Genomic DNA, 16,633 nt, shown 5'->3' with positions numbered 1-16,633 from the left:
GGAAGTGGCGGCAGTGATTTCAGCTCTTTTAGAATTTGTCCAGCAGGTTTCCCGCCCTCGCGGGAAGCCGCTCCCAGGCGCCGGTGCAATGGCAGAGCGGGGCGGGGCGGCGCAGGCGCGCTGGGGCCGGGCCCGGCTGCCGCTGCTGCCCGTCAGTGCGGCGCCCGAGCCGCGGTCGCTCCGCCGTGCCCCATGGCGGCCTCCGCGCAGCCCCCGGTGCCGCCGGCGCTGAGCGCGGAGCAGGCGAAGGGTGAGTGCGGGAGGGTCCGGCTCCCCGTCGGGCCGGCGGCGGAGTGCCCGTGTCGGGTCGCTGGATGCGGGCGGCCGGCGGGCGGCTGAGTGCCCGTATCCCGCAGCGGTGCTGGCGGAGGTGATCAAGGCGTTCGGGGCGCCCGAGAACGCGCAGCGCATGGAGGAGGCTCGGGACAACGCCTGCAACGACATGGGCAAGATGCTGCAGTTCCTCCTGCCCGTGGCCACCCAGATCCAGCAGGACGTGATCAAGGCCTACGGGTTCAGCAGCGACGGCGAAGGTGGGTTGTTGCCCCGCCGGGCGGGATGCTCCGGGCCCGCCGGGGCAGCGGGGCGTCCCGCCCACCCCCTTTCCTTGCAGGCGTCCTCAAGTTCGCCCGGCTGATCAAGTCCTACGAGTCCCAGGACCCGGAGATCGCCAGCATGTCGGGCAAGCTCAAGGCCATGTTCCTGCCGCCCATGACGCTGCCGCCGCACGGGGCCGGCACCGGCGGAGTTGCTGCCTCCTGAGCCCGCGGAGATCTCCCGGTGCTCCGGCTGGTGCCCTCCTCCGAAGCTGCGGGTCCTGTCAGCCCTTGGAATGGGGCACTTGTACTAGGGAGACGCGGACCTGGAAGGAATGGGATGCTTCGTGCTCGCTCATGTGTCTGCTCGTGAATAAAACGTGTGTTGAAAGTGCCCGTGTTTTATGAATGGCCGTGAGCTCAGCAGTGCTGCTCCCTGGTGCGGAGGCAGGTACAGCAGTGCTCTCTGCATGACACTTGTGATGCTGTTTTGGGAGGCCCACTGTGTACCATGTTCTGCAAAAAGGTTTGTGCAGAACCTCAGTGTGAAGCCCTAGGATCTGATATCAGAGAGACGGGTGGTAAGCACTTTACAAGGGCCAGCATTCTCAGATGTGCTGTCTGAAGCATCATAGGAAATGTGTCCCTCAACACAATCTAGTGCTGTTCAGCAAGAACTGTAAATGCCATTGAGGGCCCTGTCCCCAGCAGGGTCAGTGCTAATTTACGCCTGCCCCCAGTGCCTATGGCTGCCTTGTTTCGTGTTTGAATGTGCAATCCAGCACATTATCCTTAGTGAAAAAAGCAGCAGAGAGATGCAGCCGGGAGCGGCCAAACGTGGGAGGACTGGGCTCGCCCCATTTGGCTGCAGCCTGGATTAGAACAACATAAACAACATAAAATGTTTATCTCACGGGTTTTTTTGGACTGCAGAAGGATCAAGTAGTGCAGCCATGCTCCTTTGCAATGATTTCTTTCCAGTGTGATTTAGAGGCACAATCAGGTATGTCTGCTTGTAGCCTGCTGCCCTTTTTCCCTGTTGTCCTTGAAAGACTTGAGGTCTTTGGCGACCGAGTGGGGAAAGGGCTGAGAGTGAAGGAGCCAGGCCTGGGCGAGCAGGGAGCTGCAAGCCAGGTATGAGAGAGCTGCGTTGTGTGCTCTCAGTTACAAACCGGGCAGGAATGCAGCCAGCGAGGGCGTGAGCTCAGAGGATGGAAGGCAGGAAGAGCAGTCGGTCCCTTCCGTCTCCATCTACCTCTCCGAGCTTGGCCTCGTCCTTCCCCCACCCCTCTGATTATTCATTAACTCCAGTCCAGGAAGTGCTTTGCAAATGGTGAAAATTAAGCCCTCGGCTTGAGGCCTGAGGTTTGCCTGACCTGGAGCTACCTTCTCCTTAGTGCGCCTGGGAGCGGGCGGAGTTCGGGGCTTCGCCTGTGCGCATCAGGCTCAGGTGAGTCGCGGGAGGTGCTGCACCCGCAAGCGCTGCCAGCTGCTGCTCCAAGCACCCCGGCGCTCACCGCCATGAGCATCCAGCCCTGCCGGGAGGGTGCCAGACCGCCTCTCCTCTGTCAGGGTCTTTGATCTCTCTCCCAAATCTGTCTCGAGGTCCTTTCTTGGTAATTCCAATATTGCTTTATTTTCTTTAGTAGGACCCCCTTGGTTGAGGGCTGTGGTACTTCCTCCACCAGCTCCTGTCAGTCCTCCATCAGTGGGGATCTGAGAGACAAGACCCTGATGCCATCCCGTGGGTGAGTGCTGTGAATGCTAGTTAGGACAAGAAAACAACAGTTGTTGGTGAGAAAAATAAAAATATCAGCAGTAGGAATCAGGCACAGAAGGGAAAGCCCCTCACTTTCTAATAGGAGCTGCCTGTTAGAGGTATCCAGAGGGCCTACCGTCTGGTAGGGGTAGCCAGAGGATTGGAGCTCGCTGTGCTTTACATTGTTACTCTTGCTCCTTCTCACTTTGATTACGAGCAAGCAGGGTTTGTGATGCCCAGTCCACTGCAGTTCCTCTGCCACCCTGCAGCTGCAGCATCTCTGAATGGTTTTGCAGAGGGAGATGTCAGCTGCCTGGCCGTTTAAATCCTGGTTATTCCTTTATTTGCTGCAGTCTTTCAGGCCCTTTATGGAACAAAGAGCAAGGATGTACAATCCTCACAGTCAGTCTGAACGGGCACCCTGCTCTGGAGACTGCCATGGCAGGATGTCAGGAAATGGGATTCACTCTGGCATTATTCTCTGGTAAGAATTGGGCAATCACAGTGGTCCAGCACTATCCTGGAGCCCCATGGCCTGATGGAGAGCACGTGGCCTTGGCAGGTCACAGGAAGATGGTCCATCTGCCCAGTCCCAGGCAGCCTTCACTCTGCACTAATGACTGAGCTACAACAGAGTTCTGTAGAGAACAGCAAAACCTCCTGTCTGAAATCACTTCAGTTCTGAGATTTAGAAGTAACAAATGCAATGCTTATTCTCAAAAAAGGCTCCAGATTATCTCCGCCCAAACATGAGGGAAGCATGGAATGATAAAGTTGTTATCTGAGCAAGAGGGTACACAGTATAATGGTGAAAGCAATGAATGTGCTGCTAAAGAAAGCGCCAGCATCTGCTTTTGTAAAGGCAAATACAGTCCTGTAAAATTGGAGGGTTTTGAGACTTAGCAATCTTGTGGATAAGGCAGGTCTGGCCAGTACAATTTGCTTGGATTTGAAAAATTTGACAAGATTTTTCTCATCAAAGTCATTAAATAAGGCTGAAATTGTGGCACTAAATATATATATAACTATATCAAGGTTTTCTTGAGTAAAGAATTATTAAAGAATAGTAAACGGAAGGTAGGAATTAACATCCCATTTTTACAGCAAAGGGAAGTCATCAGTGGTCAGATCACAGGGGCCTAATCTGAAATACATGGATTTCAGTACATTCCCAAGTGACCTCGAAATACAGTTTGGTGAGGTGAGAAAATTGGATGATGGTAGAAAGTTATTCAGGATAATAGAGTGGGAGTTGACTTGTGAATAATTTCAGAAAGACCTAATGGCGGTGAATGAGTGGGCAGCAGAACAGCAGATGAAAAGGCTTATGTAAAACAATGCTCATACAGAAAAATAATTTAAAAATTGCATATAAAACAATGGCTGTGAACTAACTGTAACCTCTCTGGAGTGAGACTTTGATTATAGGAGTCCATGCAGTTGTTAGCTTAATGCTTGGTTGTGGTGAACATCAGAAATCATCCCTGTCCATGACTCACCACAGTTCTATGCCCACCTTCACTCTTATCTCCAAATCAAGATGCCAGAATTGGAAATATCTCAGAGAGGGACAGCAAAGATGGTCAGAGGTGTAAAATAGTTCTGTACAAAAATAACCCCTTTGTAGGGCCGGAGTCTTCAGCTTGGCGAAGAGTTGAGGGTGGGTATGGATGTTTCAGGTCTGTTACCACAAGCGGCTTGGAGCAGGGAGGAGAGAAACAGGAATTACCCACTGATTTTCCTTTCTTTACAGCAACCAGGTGTTAAGAGAGGCAGGGAGCAAGTTATAAGTGAGTCAAAGGAGGGGTTGTTTCTCTAACTGAGCAATGGTACTCTTTCGTCTCAAAGGATGAAAAATTTGTTATGCATTTGACAGTTGGCTACAGGTAGCTGCTAATAGAGGCTTAGGGACACAAGGGCAAAAGAAACTCTCTATATAATTTTTCTCTCTGCTTTTCCTTTCACAACCATTGTGACCTTTGGATTGCCTAGTCCCAGCCCCTGCTCACAGCAGAGCTCACCCCAAAACTAGCTCAGGTGGCTCAGGGCCTTATTCTGGTGAGTCCTGACACCTGCCAGGGTGGAGGTTCCTCAGCTGCTCTGGGGACCTGTGGCAAGTGCTGAGCCCTATCTTGGTGGGGAGCACGTGTGTGCAGTTTTTCCTGATACCTAATCAGAATCTCCCTTGCTGCAAGTGATGCCTGTTGCCTCTTTTCCTTTTGTTGTGTCCCACAAAAAAGAACATGACTCATCATCTCTAAACCCCCACGGCCCCTTTTAGGCAGTGTCACTTTTAGACAAGTGTTAAATCCCTCCTTAAACATCTTTTCTTCAAGCTGAATAAACCCAGCTTGCTCTCTACTATACTTCAGGCTCTTCACTGCATTAGTGGCATTATGCTGGATCCTTTCCAGTTTCTAGGGCCTTTTTTTCTTGCAGCAATCCAGATGTGTGTCTTTTAATTAGCTATTTCGTTTATCTTCTGCTGTAAATTTGTTACTGTGCTAGCTGTGGCCTGGTTCCACGAGGGATTTACAAGATGAGGTTCTAACACCTGTGTTCTGCTGAAAGCCAAACAGTGTAGGAGTAGTCTCTTTGCTGAAATCTCTTGACCTCTTAATTATATTAAAAAACTGTTTTAGTGGCTCAATTATAGTCTTATTATATTTAATGGCTCAGCTGTTCCATGCTGCAGCCACTTGGGAGAGTGACCTCGAAGATCCCAACTGATGGTTTCGCTATAGTGACATTTCCGTCCCTTACTGGTAGTTTTTAATTAGATGGCTCAGATCAAAGGCACCAGGGCAGCTGTACGCATCCACTCTTTTCCTAAAATGAAAGTAGGGAGAAGCATACGCTCATCTGTAAATTATGTGATACGGGATTTGTGTCCACAAAAATACTGTCAAGAGATTTCACTGCACACTGTGGCTTGTCCTTCTGGAGGATACTGAGTTACATGGGATAAGTGCTCTCCCACCCTTTGTTATTCTGGTCTGGGCTCTTTGTTACCTTATTCTTTCCCTGTTCGCTTGTGTCCAGCTAATGTTCAGTTCTTCAGACAGATTTTCTCCTTCAGTCAGTGTAAGGTGTAGGGGTGCCTAAGTTTTGGTTTTCTTCTGCCTTGACTTCGTATTGACTCAGCATACTCTCATATTCTTTTGATATCAGGAATTATTTTTTGGGACTTCTCCCTGGAAGTTCCTGCTTTTTCTCCCTTAGCTATAAACAGCACTTTTTTCCTGTTCCTGCTAGACTGATTTAGGTGCCATCTTTCAGGCACCACTTCTGCAACTTTGTGCAGTTCTTCCCTTGAGTTGGTCCTGTGCATTTAAAATCTCCTTGGGTTTTAATAACAGTTCTAAGTCAGTACCTCTGGCTGCCTGTGGCTCACCGCACCCCAGCTCACCATGTGCATGAAACCAGAAGCGTTTCTAAGGAAGCTGTTGTAGGTGCCTGGGTTGCCTTTCTAGCAATGAAGTTCAGCTTCCCACTCGTCTCTCCCGTACTTCCCTTTGTTGCTGGTTTCTGTCTTGGCCACGAGTTTTTGTCTAGGTCTTAGCTAGCAGCCTGTTCATCTTTTTGCAGGATTTCCCAGTCTCATGGTGTGTGGGGAAGTCTGCAGCTGTTGCTACTTGAAATGAGCAAGGCTCTTGCTGTTGCTGCTGCCCACACCACACAGGGTAGCTGAGATTGCCCCAGGGAAAAGTCAGGCTCCTATGCCAGCTGGATTGCACTCTTAGGCCACTGCTTAGCTCCCATTCCTTCACTAGACCTGCAGACCTTGAAACCAGTGTTGTGTGCAGGACGGTCATGGGCCATATCTGGAAGCAGCTGGGTGACTGGAATGGTTTTCCTTCTTTGTGTACCTGGTTATCTAGGTTGTCCTGGCCTCAGTATGATGTGCTGGGGTTTTGAAGGTCTTCAGTTCAGCTCCCTCCGGATTGTCTGCGAGTGGGCTGGATTGAGAGCTGTGTGGGCTCCCTGTAGGTAGTGGCTGTTTGTCCTGGTCTCTGCTGCCTTCCTGGGCAGCTTCACCACCCTCTCCCTTCCCTTTTGAGCTACCGCTGCCTGTGTCAGTCCCATCCCATGGCAGGCTGGTTTCAGGCAGGCACTGCTATGCTCAGAGCACTAGCCTGGATGTTGAAGCCTGCAGCTCTGGGTTCACACAGATTCCCCCTTGTGCCTGTACAGAGCATGTAGGACATTTGGGATAATTTATGTTGTTCACTGGCCTTTTAGAGAAAAAGGGGAACAGAGGACCTGCAGAACTGAGTTTGGTGAACACGACCAGAACCCAAGATGCATGCAAAGAGTTAGCCCTTGTGTGCTAAAGACAGAGACCCAAAAATAATAGGGGCTATGGGGAGGAAAGACGCAAAAGGAGAAGCAGAAGTGTATGCAAAGTAGCTTGGGGCTGCGGAGTGGATGGCTCAGAGCGCTTCCTGTTCCTGGGGCCGCGCGGGCCCCGCTGCGTACGGGCTCACACCTGCCTGTGCCCAGCAGCACTGCACAGCGGGCCAGAGATCAAGGCACCTATCCAGGAGAAGGTGGATGGAGAGGGTCTGAATGGACTGACAGTAGACTCCAGGAGAGATACATGGCCAGCTCCCAAGAGGCGCAGGAAGAGTTTGGCATTGAGTGCCCCGGCACAGACCTCCGGCTTCCCTTTCCTTTCCAGCGCAAACCGATTTTTCCTCTCTGTTTTTTGGGTTGCTTTGGTGGCAGCCACTTGGCCGCCTCTTCTTTCTCCCTCCACAATGGTGAGGTAAGAGGGTCTGAGAGGTCTGTGTGTGTAAGTAATGGGACCAGGGAAGTAGGATGGATCAGGGCAGAGATGGCCCTGGAAGCTCTATCTCTAATGGGAACTATCCATAGGCTGGGGGAGGCATTGAGCAGGAAGGGACACTGCTGCTGGTTTTCACCTAAAAAACTTAGGGATGCTGACCAAGGACCATTCTTCATCCTACAAATCTCCACAATAGTGCTTGGCCTTTTTTATTGACTTGGTCTTGCCTTTATTTTCTCTGCTAGGTGGTTTCACCGTGACCTGAGTGGGCTGGAAGCTGAAGCCTTGCTGAAGGGACGAGGTGTCCATGGGAGCTTCCTGGCCAGACCCAGTCGGAAGAATCAGGGGGATTTTTCTCTTTCAGTCCGGTAAGTAACTTGGACCCCAGCTTCTGTCTTTGCAGTATTCTATACACAGGTTGCCTAGATCCTTACATGTCCTGTGGCATCTTCTTCATCCTGTCTCTATTCCTTTGAGTTAAAGTTATAAAACAACCTCAACTTCCCATCATCTTCTAGAGCCTCCTTCAAGTTGCCCAAGGAGCTTCTCTTTCCAGTCATCTCCATTCAGGGGGATGGTGTGCTCTGGTTCCATGCTGGGAGGTAGTGGAGGACACTTTTCTGTCCCTTTCCCAACCATCTCATTGGACCAACCTGTGCTTTATTCCACAGGGTTGGTGATCAGGTGACCCACATCCGCATCCAGAATACTGGGGATTTCTATGACCTGTATGGAGGGGAGAAGTTTGCCACCTTGTCAGAACTCGTGGAGTACTACACACAGCAACAGGGCTCACTGCAGGACAAAGATGGAACCATCATTGACTTGCGATACCCGCTCAACTGTTCTGACCCCACGACAGAGAGGTACAGGGACAGCAAGGCAGCTGCTGTGTCTGTGATGAGATGTTTCATGGCCTCTTTTCTGTCCTGCCTGCGTCCTCAGAGCAAATCCTGCAAAAAGTGTCTCCTGTCTTTCTTAACTTCCTATGTGTTCATGGAATAGCTGCGCATACCTTGATCCATCACAGCAGACCTGATAGGGCTCTATTTTTACTTCTGGTTTCCGGTTGCCACTGCTATTTATATACTGTTTCTGAAAGCAAAGGCTGTGGTGTCCACTGTGGGTCTGCAGTGGTCTGTGGAGGGCCATGTTGTGTGGAAGCCCTCAGTCTTGCTCCAAACCTCCTTGGTTATTCTAGGCCTGGGTGACTCACGTAGCTGAGAGCAGGACCTTGTTCCCCTGCTATTCCTGGCCTGCTTAGTCTCCTTCCTGTCCCCGCTTTGCATGTGTCTCTGACGCCAAGTTCCTAAATCAAATCAGGTGGTTTTGCCCTTGTGTTTTGCCCTTTGATGCAGCTCAGGGGAGCTGTCATGCCCTGCACTGGGGTAGACAAGTCCTTGCACAGGTCCTCCTTGGGCACCTGGAGGCAGGGAGCAGAGATGCCCTGGGCCGAAACATCAGGGTAGACCCAGGCTTGCTCTACAATGGGGTCAAGCTGCAGAGGGGGCAGGTCTGCTGATGGCTGTCCTCTCCAGTCAAGGCCATTGCATCTTGGCCCTGCAGTTTCCTCCCTTCCTTCTGCGGTTGGAAACTTACCCCCTCCCCCCCTCGAGCTCTTACGAAAGCTCCTCTCACTCTCTCCCCAAGTGATTTTCCATCACGTGGCTTTGAAGAGCTGGGCTTTGCTGGGGGAGGGAAGAATGGAACCCATTAACTCCATCCTACCTGTGGAGGGGAGGCTGGGAGACCTCTTTGATGGGTAGGAGGTGCCAACCGATCCCAAGGTGGCATCCGAGCACATGGTGGCCGAACAATTCTCTGAGAGGAGGTTCAGAAATTAATGACAGCTGTGCACTGAGAGTCACCAGCTGCTTCTTGCAGTGCGTGAGGTGAGGGTCAACAAAAGTTACTTGCTGAGGCCAGGAACTGTGTGAACCCCCTGCTCTGACCAGATGTAGGGGAGAATGAATGAATACCCCAGCTGCTTTTGTGACTGCGCTGTGGCCTCATGAACTCCATCTCAGTTCTTGGGAACAAATAGCCCCCTAAAAATGTGAAGTTCTCCAGTACCACGCCAGTCCTTCCCTGTTAGCTTCTCCATGGGAAGTAAATCTGTTTCCACATCCCCATGGCAAGGCAGGGAACACCTTGGTCAAATGGAGATGCTCCTGACCTTGTGCTAGGAGAGAAGGAGCTGCTGAGTGTTTGCATTGAGGACAGGAATGTGCACATGGATCAGCTCCTGGTGCTCACTCCTGTGGCCAGGCTGATTGCTGCAGTGTGATGTGTCCAGAGAATGGGAATTATCCTTTGAGTGACAATGTGACTGAGTTTCAGAAAGAGGAGTTGCTGGAATGGTTCTTCAATGGATCTGATCCCAACACAACCACCTGGGTGCTGCTAAACCTGATGGGAGAGTTTCTGACTCAGTGGGGGCTTATTTTTGTTCCCCTGGTGTTTGAGTTTCCAGAGCCCCTTGCAGCAGTACGGCAACAAAACAAATAATGCTGTGAGGTGCTGAAACGCACAGACTACGCTCTCCCAACTGGTGTTCCAGGCAGAAAGTATCACTTAACCTGTGCCTATGTGTGTGTCACACAATGGATCACACTTGTCTTTCCCACTGTGTCCTCTGGTACCCACCTTCTTCTCTGTAGGTCCCTTCCATCTCCACTGCACCCCTTGCACTTTTCTCTTCTAGCCAGCTCTCCACCTTCTGTCTCTGCTTTTCCCAAGACCCTGCTCCTCCTTCCCTTTCTCATTCCTTCCTCTTTGTCTCCTCCTTCCTTTCTTCCTCCCTCATCCTTCCCCAGTGTTGCTGTTCTTCACTCATCAACTCAAGGGCATCTACTTCCTGCATCTCCATCTCTTTTCTGACCCTCTCTTGTTCTTTCTTAGGTGGTACCATGGGCATCTGTCAGGCCCTGCAGCTGAGTCACTGCTGCAGGCCAAAGCTACCCCTTGGACCTTCTTGGTGCGGGAGAGCCTCAGCAAACCTGGGGACTTTGTCTTGTCTGTCCTCACTGACCAGCCTAAACCTGGGTCTGATGCTCCAGCTGGGGCAACCGGTGCCTCTGGGACCCGGCTCAAAGTCACACACATCAAGATCATGTGTGAGGTGAGCAGTGGGAGGGCAGGAGGAGAGGCAGTGGTCTGATGGATGTTACCAAAATGGCCATCCCAATTTCTCCTATTTCTTTCATGTGGAATGTGGAAATTCCAAGGAGAGAATGCAACTGACCTTAAATGAGATTGGACGGCAAGACACGTTCTCTGGGTTTTGATCCACTGAGAGCACTGTGCCATGAATTCATGTGCTCAGGGCAAACTTCTCTGACTTCCCAGAGGAAATGCTTTCCTAGATGGTGCAGGGTGGTGCCTATGGACCTGCACTCCAGCATTGCCTTTTTCCTGAATGTCATCAGCTTTGTCTATGGGACATGTGGAGAGAGTGGGGGCTGTGCAGCCTGGAGAAAGCTCTGGGGAGATCTTACAGCACCTTCCAGTAGCACCTAAAGGAGGCTCATGAGAAAGCTGGAGAGGGACTTTTTACAAGGGCCTGGAGTGATAGAGCAAGGAGGAATGCCTTCAAACTGAAAGAGGGGAGGTTTAGATGGGATATTAGGAAAAAATACTTACTATGAGGTTGGTGAGGCACTGGCACAGGTTTCCCAGAGATACTGTGGATGGCCCATTCCTATAAGTGTTTGAGGCGAGGCTGGAGGGGCTCTGGGCAATCCAGTCAAGTGGAAGATGTCCCTGCCCATGGCAGGGGGTTTGGAATTAGCTGCCTTTTATGATACCTTCCAATCCAAACAATTCCATGATCCTGTTATGAATATTATGAGTGAGACATTACACATTCTTCTTCCGTTTAGAACGGACGCTACACAGTTGGAGGTGCTGAGATGTTTGACAGCTTGGCAGATCTGGTGGAGCACTTCAAGAAGATTGGAATTGAGGAGATGTCTGGTTCCTTTGTGTACCTGAAGCAGGTAAGTCAAATTTCCTGGTTTTTAGGGGCCCTTTGGAGGGACTGATTTGCTGTTTGTTTCTGCTTTATGTCCTTTTCCTTCTTTTTTCCACAGTGCACAGAGGACACTTTGCTCTCTCACTCTTTCACCTATTGTGTTTTCCCATCCCCAGCCCTACTATGCTACGAGGGTGAATGCTGCCGACATTGAGAACAGAGTGCAGGAACTCAACAAGAAGACAAGTCTGTCTGAGGAGACATCCAAGGCTGGATTCTGGGAGGAATTTGATGTAAGAAATTGCTGAGGGGTGTTATTTGGCTTTTTGGGAATTCTGCATGCACTACCTCATTCTCCATCCTCATTTTCTTCCTCTACACAAATTTCTGGTGTGTCTTGTCAATTTATTTCTGAAAGGAGTCTCTATTTGGAACCAGTTCCCCTGGGAAATGAGTCTCATCTTTAAGTGAATCCAATGAGGTAGAAACATGCTTTTTTAAAATTGGGAGAGTGAGTCACCAAGACAGTAACTCTTAACCTAGACTTCTTAAGTCTAGGTTTGGTTTTCACTTCTCTCCTACCCACAGCATGCCCATGTGTCATCAGAGCCACCACTGTGCCTCCTAGTGCCCACCTCCCCTGTCACACATTGTGACCTTGCCATGACTATTCTTTCTTCTCAGAGCCTGCAAAAACAGGAAGCCAAGCACCTGTTTGACCGTCATGAGGGCCAGAGACCTGAAAATAAGAGCAAGAACCGATACAAGAACATATTGCCATGTGAGTCTTGCTTCTCCAACTACAAAAAAACAAATGGACAGAGACAGGCAATGAAGAGTTGTCTGAGCCATCCCCTGCCTCAGCCCACTCTGTCATCCAGAGCAGGTTGCAAGGCATATGGCACTGAGGATTTAAGAGCTGATGGGGGAGGTCACAGTCTTTTCCAGTCCTTAAAGGAAGGAGGGTTGCATCAGATTCATTAGCTTCTGTGGTCCATCACAGAAGCAGAGATGGGAGGACAGAGTGAGGTTGGTCTGAACCCAGAGAGGGGAAGCTGAGGATACAGGGGATGCACTGGGAACCATGACGGAGGTGGCACCTGGCAGTGAAGGAGCTCTGTGTGCCTGTGCTTGGAGTATCTCATTGCACTGTTCATTCTTTCACTGCACCCCCAGTTGATCACTCCAGAGTCATCCTCCAGGGAAGGGATCCAAATATACCTGGATCTGACTACATCAATGCCAACTATGTCAAGGTGAGATTCCTGAAAGAGGGCTGTGTGCCCAAAGCAGAGGAAGGCCTGCCTGCACCTGCAGCCCTCCTGACCCTCCCCTATCCACACTCAGAACACCCTGATCAGCCCAGATGAGTGCACCAAGACCTACATTGCCAGCCAGGGCTGCCTGGATGCCACAGTCAATGACTTGTGGCAAATGGTGTGGCAGGAGAACACGCGCATTATTGTGATGACAACACGGGAGGTAGAAAAAGGCCGGGTAAGTCGCAGTCTGGAAGCGTATCTTTTCACTTTTAACCATTGCTCTGCTTTTTCTCTCTCTCCTGCCTTCTGCCCATCCTCACCCTGCCCTCTCTGCCCACACAGAGCAAATGTGTGCCTTACTGGCCAGAGCTGGGCAGCACGAAGGAGTACGGTCCCTACCTTGTGCAGAACACTTCGGAGCACGATGCACTGGAATACAAACTCCGGCACCTCTGCGTGTGCCCAAAGGATAACGTGAGTGTGTCTGACCAAGGGCTGCCATCCAACCCCTGGGTCTAACAGCCACCATACACCTAAACCTGAGAACTGCTGGGTGCTGTGATGATGCTGCTGTTTTATCATTCCTGGGGCTGCTGTTCCCACCTGGTTTGGGCTGGAATCACCAAGAAGTGTGCAGGAGACAGAGATCCTCTCTGGCTTCAGACTCACCTCTCCCTGGGACAGAGGCCAGGGACAGGGCTGGGTTGCAGTTTTACCAGTGGAGTGCTTTGCTATTCTCAGAGCAAGGCTGTGCGGGAGATCTGGCACTACCAGTACCTGAGCTGGCCTGACCATGGTGTGCCCAGTGAGCCAGGAGGAGTCCTCAGCTTCCTCGACCAGATAAACCAGAAGCAAGAGAGCATCCCCAACGCAGGGCCTATTCTGGTACACTGCAGGTTGGTACAGAGGCTGGGGTTGGAAGCAGCTTCCATCCCTTACCTAGGGTGAGATACAGAAAGTCTGTCCTGCTGCTTCCAGCTGTACTCCAAGACTTGTGTGTGAAGCATATGCCAGGGCCAATATTTGCTTTTCCTCTTTGATGCCCCCACACCAAACTTTCTACCTGTTGAACCCGTGACTCTTTCGTGGCATTGCTGAACAGCTGCTGCAAGAGCCACAAGTTTCCCCAGAAGCAGCTGCATTTTGTTTCAGGAGCTGTCTTGCTCTGACCTCTGCTTGTCCTCTCCTTGCAGCGCTGGGATTGGCCGCACTGGCACTATCATCGTCATTGATATGATAGTGGAAACAATCTCCACCAAGGGTAAGAGGATCCCAAACGATCTCAAAATTAACTGGACTACCCAGTAAGGCTTTGCTTTTAAGTTCAGCTGAGAAGGGATGAAAACTATCAGGTATCAGTGGGAGAAGATTCTGCCATGGCCCTAAGAAAATTGTTCTGCTGGATCTCTGTACCATATCCACTTCTTATGGCTTCAGCCTTCCCTAAGCTTTGGCTGTTCCTCCAAGGCCAGACTTGAAAGATACTGAGCAGGGGGAGAGATAGGAGGTCCATACAGGAATAAAGAGTATGGAAGAAGGTGGAAACTTCTTGACTGTCCTGTGCTGTGGCTGCTTTTGGTAGAGAACAGGGAGAAGGGCAGTGAACATGCCTGTAAGCTTTTCTGGTGCTCCTTGTTAGGGCTGGACTGTGACATTGACATCCAGAAGACCATCCAGATGGTGAGGGCCCAGCGATCTGGGATGGTGCAGACAGAGGCCCAGTACAAGTTCATCTACATGGCCATCTGCCAGTTCATAGAAGCAACCAAGAAAAAGCTGGAAGTTATCCAGGTGAGAAAAAAGGGGTTCTACTGCCCTGTGAGCCTAAGCCCTGCATGGTGCTGGCTCTGAGCCCAAGTGCTCTGTTTCACAAGATTTAAACTAACACTGAGACCTACACAGACTACAATGGTGCAGTAAGATCTGTGTCCCTGTTCCTCTCTTCTAAGACTTTTAAATTCAGGGGAGAAGTTTATTAGCAGCTCAAGTAACTGCTAGACAGCAGTTAAATTTTAATGCAGTTACTTCAACTATGTTCTGAATAACATCACCAAGTGCTGTTTTGTTACAAACTTAGTTTAGGACAAGCAAAGACTTTCCTTTCATCTTCTTTCCTCTTTGTCTTTCACATCCCAGTTTTGCAGCTGCTAGATCTTTTCCTGCTATTTGATAAGTGGTGTCTTTTCTGTCTCCTTGTAGTGTCTGGCAGCATGCTATAGATCCTGCTGTTTTAATATTCTTTAGCTGAAATTTGGCACTTTCAGGTGTTCTAGTGCCTCCAGAGATTTGTTGCCACAGTTGCCTCCTGTATTAGGCTGTATTTGCCACTGCTGCTCACCTCTGGCAGTGGATGACTGTGCTAAGCTCAGGCACTTCAGCAATCCACCAACTTCCACTAAGATCCGGGCACACAGTGGGGTTTAACAGCAAAACTCTCCCAGACCACACGCTTCTAAGCCTGTTTTTTCTCTCCTGCAGTCTCAGAAAGGCAAGCCAAATGAGTGTGAGTATGGGAACATTGCCTATCCTCCTGCAGTGAGGAATGCACACCCCAAGGTTTCACGAAAACCCTCCAAGTAAGAGCTCACCTAAAGCAGAGGCCTAGCTCTGCCTGCCTCTGGCAAGTGTGCCTGCCTCTGGCAAGTCTGCCTGCTGGCTTGACTGGCTTTTTCCTCTTCCTCACTTTTTCCCTGGTCTTACAGGCAGAAAGAGGAGTCAACAGTGTATGAGAACTTGGGCAAAAAGGAGGACAAGGTGCGGAAGCAACGCTCCTCAGAGAAGAAGCTAAAAAGCTCACTAAAGAAAAAGTAATCATACATTGCAGGTAGCCCTGTGGGGGTTTGAACCTGGGCTGCAGGACTGGAGCTCACATCCCAGCTGGCCTGTCTCGCATTCCTTGCTCTTGGACTGGAACAAAGCCTTCCCCTTGTCTCCCGTGCCAGCTTTCAGTGCTGTGAACCAGAGCGTTTTCCAGCTCAGCTGACCGATTCCACAGCCCCTTGCCTGTGCAGGGGAGCAAAGTCTCTCACTGCCCCCTCATCATCCATTAGCAGGAAAAGGTCACGCCCCTCCTTTCCTTGCTCCCTGAGCACTGAGGCCCAAACTCACCATTGCTGTGTCAGCCTCAGTGGAATTCTGAGGGAAGAGCTAAGGAAGGTCATCCGAGGAGCTACATCTCTGCCCACTGCTGTGAGTTTAGCCTGTTTGTGTTCCCTGAAGCCTCAGCTTTTCCGGTATGGAGGTTTTGGCCTGTTTCAGTTCAGCTCCTTTGCAATTCAATAGATTTCCTCTTTTCTTAATACCAACCTTCTGCCTCTCTTATCCTTTTGCAATCTCATCCTTCACCTGGCTGCTGTAAATACACCAGAATTTGATGTGATGGCCATGTTTTCTTCTTTGTTTGTAAATAAACTTGTATTTGTTTGACTACCAGGTGCCAAAAGGCTTTTTTCTCTTAATTTCTCTGAGTATTAGCTGTACTCCTGCTTTCACCTGCAGACTTGCAAAAACTTACAAGAATGGCTCCTGCTTAGTTTTCATGATTTCCTGTTGCTTTCAGGCTTCTGAACAGAAGTTGTGACCAATTATGGTGTGACCAATTATGGTGTCCTTGCTGTGAGGCTCAAGTGTTGGTGGTCATCAGGGAAGTCTGAGCACAAGAAGTCAGGTGTGACAAACTCAGACACAGCTTTTGCATCTAAATTTTACTTGTGGCTTTTCAGTATGTGAACAGACAAAGTCACAGCTTCTCTGACCTCATGCTGATAACTGTGCTGCTTCCAGCAGCAGCCTGATCCAAAGGCTTCCAGAACCCTGCTTCCCACCACAATTTATACACAATACATGGGAGGAAGGACATTCCTTGCTGTCATTTGATACGGCAAGAAAGTTGGCTGGAAGCATTTGGAAGACAGAAGACACTTTGTGAGCAGACCCTCTTTCCATGTGCTGGACTTCAGCTTCCCTTAGCCTGTGAGCCCACAAGCCTGTGTGTGCATTTCCCAGCTAGCTGGCTCTGCCATTCCATTGCCACTAGAGGAAGAAACAGGGAACGGGCAGTGAGGGAAATAAGGGGCAGAAGTAAAAATGGGTGGAGGGACATATACTGTGTTTCATGATGCCAGATACCTCTTTTAAGCAATGGGGAAGAGGCTAACATCCTAGTCTAAGGAAATACATACCTTTCCCTTAGACCCCTGGATAGCTTCAAAGAACAGGAACCAATTGTCTTCCTTCTTAAAAAGCTGCCACAGCCTAAAGCAAGGCATACCAAGGGTTAGCTTAAACTCTACCTGAAGTTTGAAAATGAAGACA

The 16,633-nt window shown here is 50.2% G+C and overlaps 2 protein-coding genes and 1 non-coding gene across 4 annotated transcripts; all 3 read left to right on the top strand.

The window, feature by feature from the left end:
* The first annotated feature begins 11 nt into the window (after positions 1 to 11).
* LOC136358298 (U7 small nuclear RNA) lies at positions 12 to 72 on the top strand. The gene has a single exon (XR_010743059.1). It is a non-coding gene; the product is annotated as a U7 small nuclear RNA (small nuclear RNA).
* Positions 73 to 98: 26 nt separating this feature from the next.
* Positions 99 to 930, top strand: C2H12orf57 (chromosome 2 C12orf57 homolog). The gene is made up of 3 exons (XM_066341105.1): positions 99 to 250; positions 357 to 533; positions 614 to 930. Exons 1-3 carry the CDS (start codon positions 193 to 195, stop codon positions 760 to 762), a joined length of 384 nt encoding a protein of 127 aa, XP_066197202.1. The 5' UTR covers positions 99 to 192; the 3' UTR covers positions 763 to 930.
* Positions 931 to 1,028: 98 nt separating this feature from the next.
* Positions 1,029 to 15,748, top strand: PTPN6 (protein tyrosine phosphatase non-receptor type 6). Of its 2 annotated transcripts, none has more exons than XM_066341099.1 (15): positions 1,029 to 2,284; positions 7,330 to 7,452; positions 7,756 to 7,950; positions 9,986 to 10,205; positions 10,966 to 11,082; positions 11,234 to 11,350; positions 11,742 to 11,838; positions 12,234 to 12,313; positions 12,405 to 12,554; positions 12,662 to 12,793; positions 13,061 to 13,215; positions 13,513 to 13,580; positions 13,959 to 14,110; positions 14,798 to 14,895; positions 15,022 to 15,748. In XM_066341099.1, the coding sequence occupies exons 1-15, from the start codon at positions 2,271 to 2,273 to the stop codon at positions 15,128 to 15,130; spliced, it is 1,827 nt and encodes a 608-aa protein (XP_066197196.1). In that variant the 5' UTR covers positions 1,029 to 2,270; the 3' UTR covers positions 15,131 to 15,748. The 2 variants fall into 2 exon arrangements, with proteins under 2 accessions (XP_066197196.1, XP_066197197.1); XM_066341100.1 differs by lacking the exon at positions 1,029 to 2,284 and adding an exon at positions 6,337 to 7,063.
* The last annotated feature ends 885 nt before the right edge of the window (positions 15,749 to 16,633 follow it).

The sequence above is a fragment of the Sylvia atricapilla genome, chromosome 2, assembly GCF_009819655.1.
Source record: "Sylvia atricapilla isolate bSylAtr1 chromosome 2, bSylAtr1.pri, whole genome shotgun sequence".
Classification (NCBI taxonomy): Eukaryota; Metazoa; Chordata; class Aves; order Passeriformes; family Sylviidae; genus Sylvia; species Sylvia atricapilla.
Note: the sequence above shows the minus strand (reverse complement) of the source record. Positions and strands in the feature narration are given on the sequence as shown.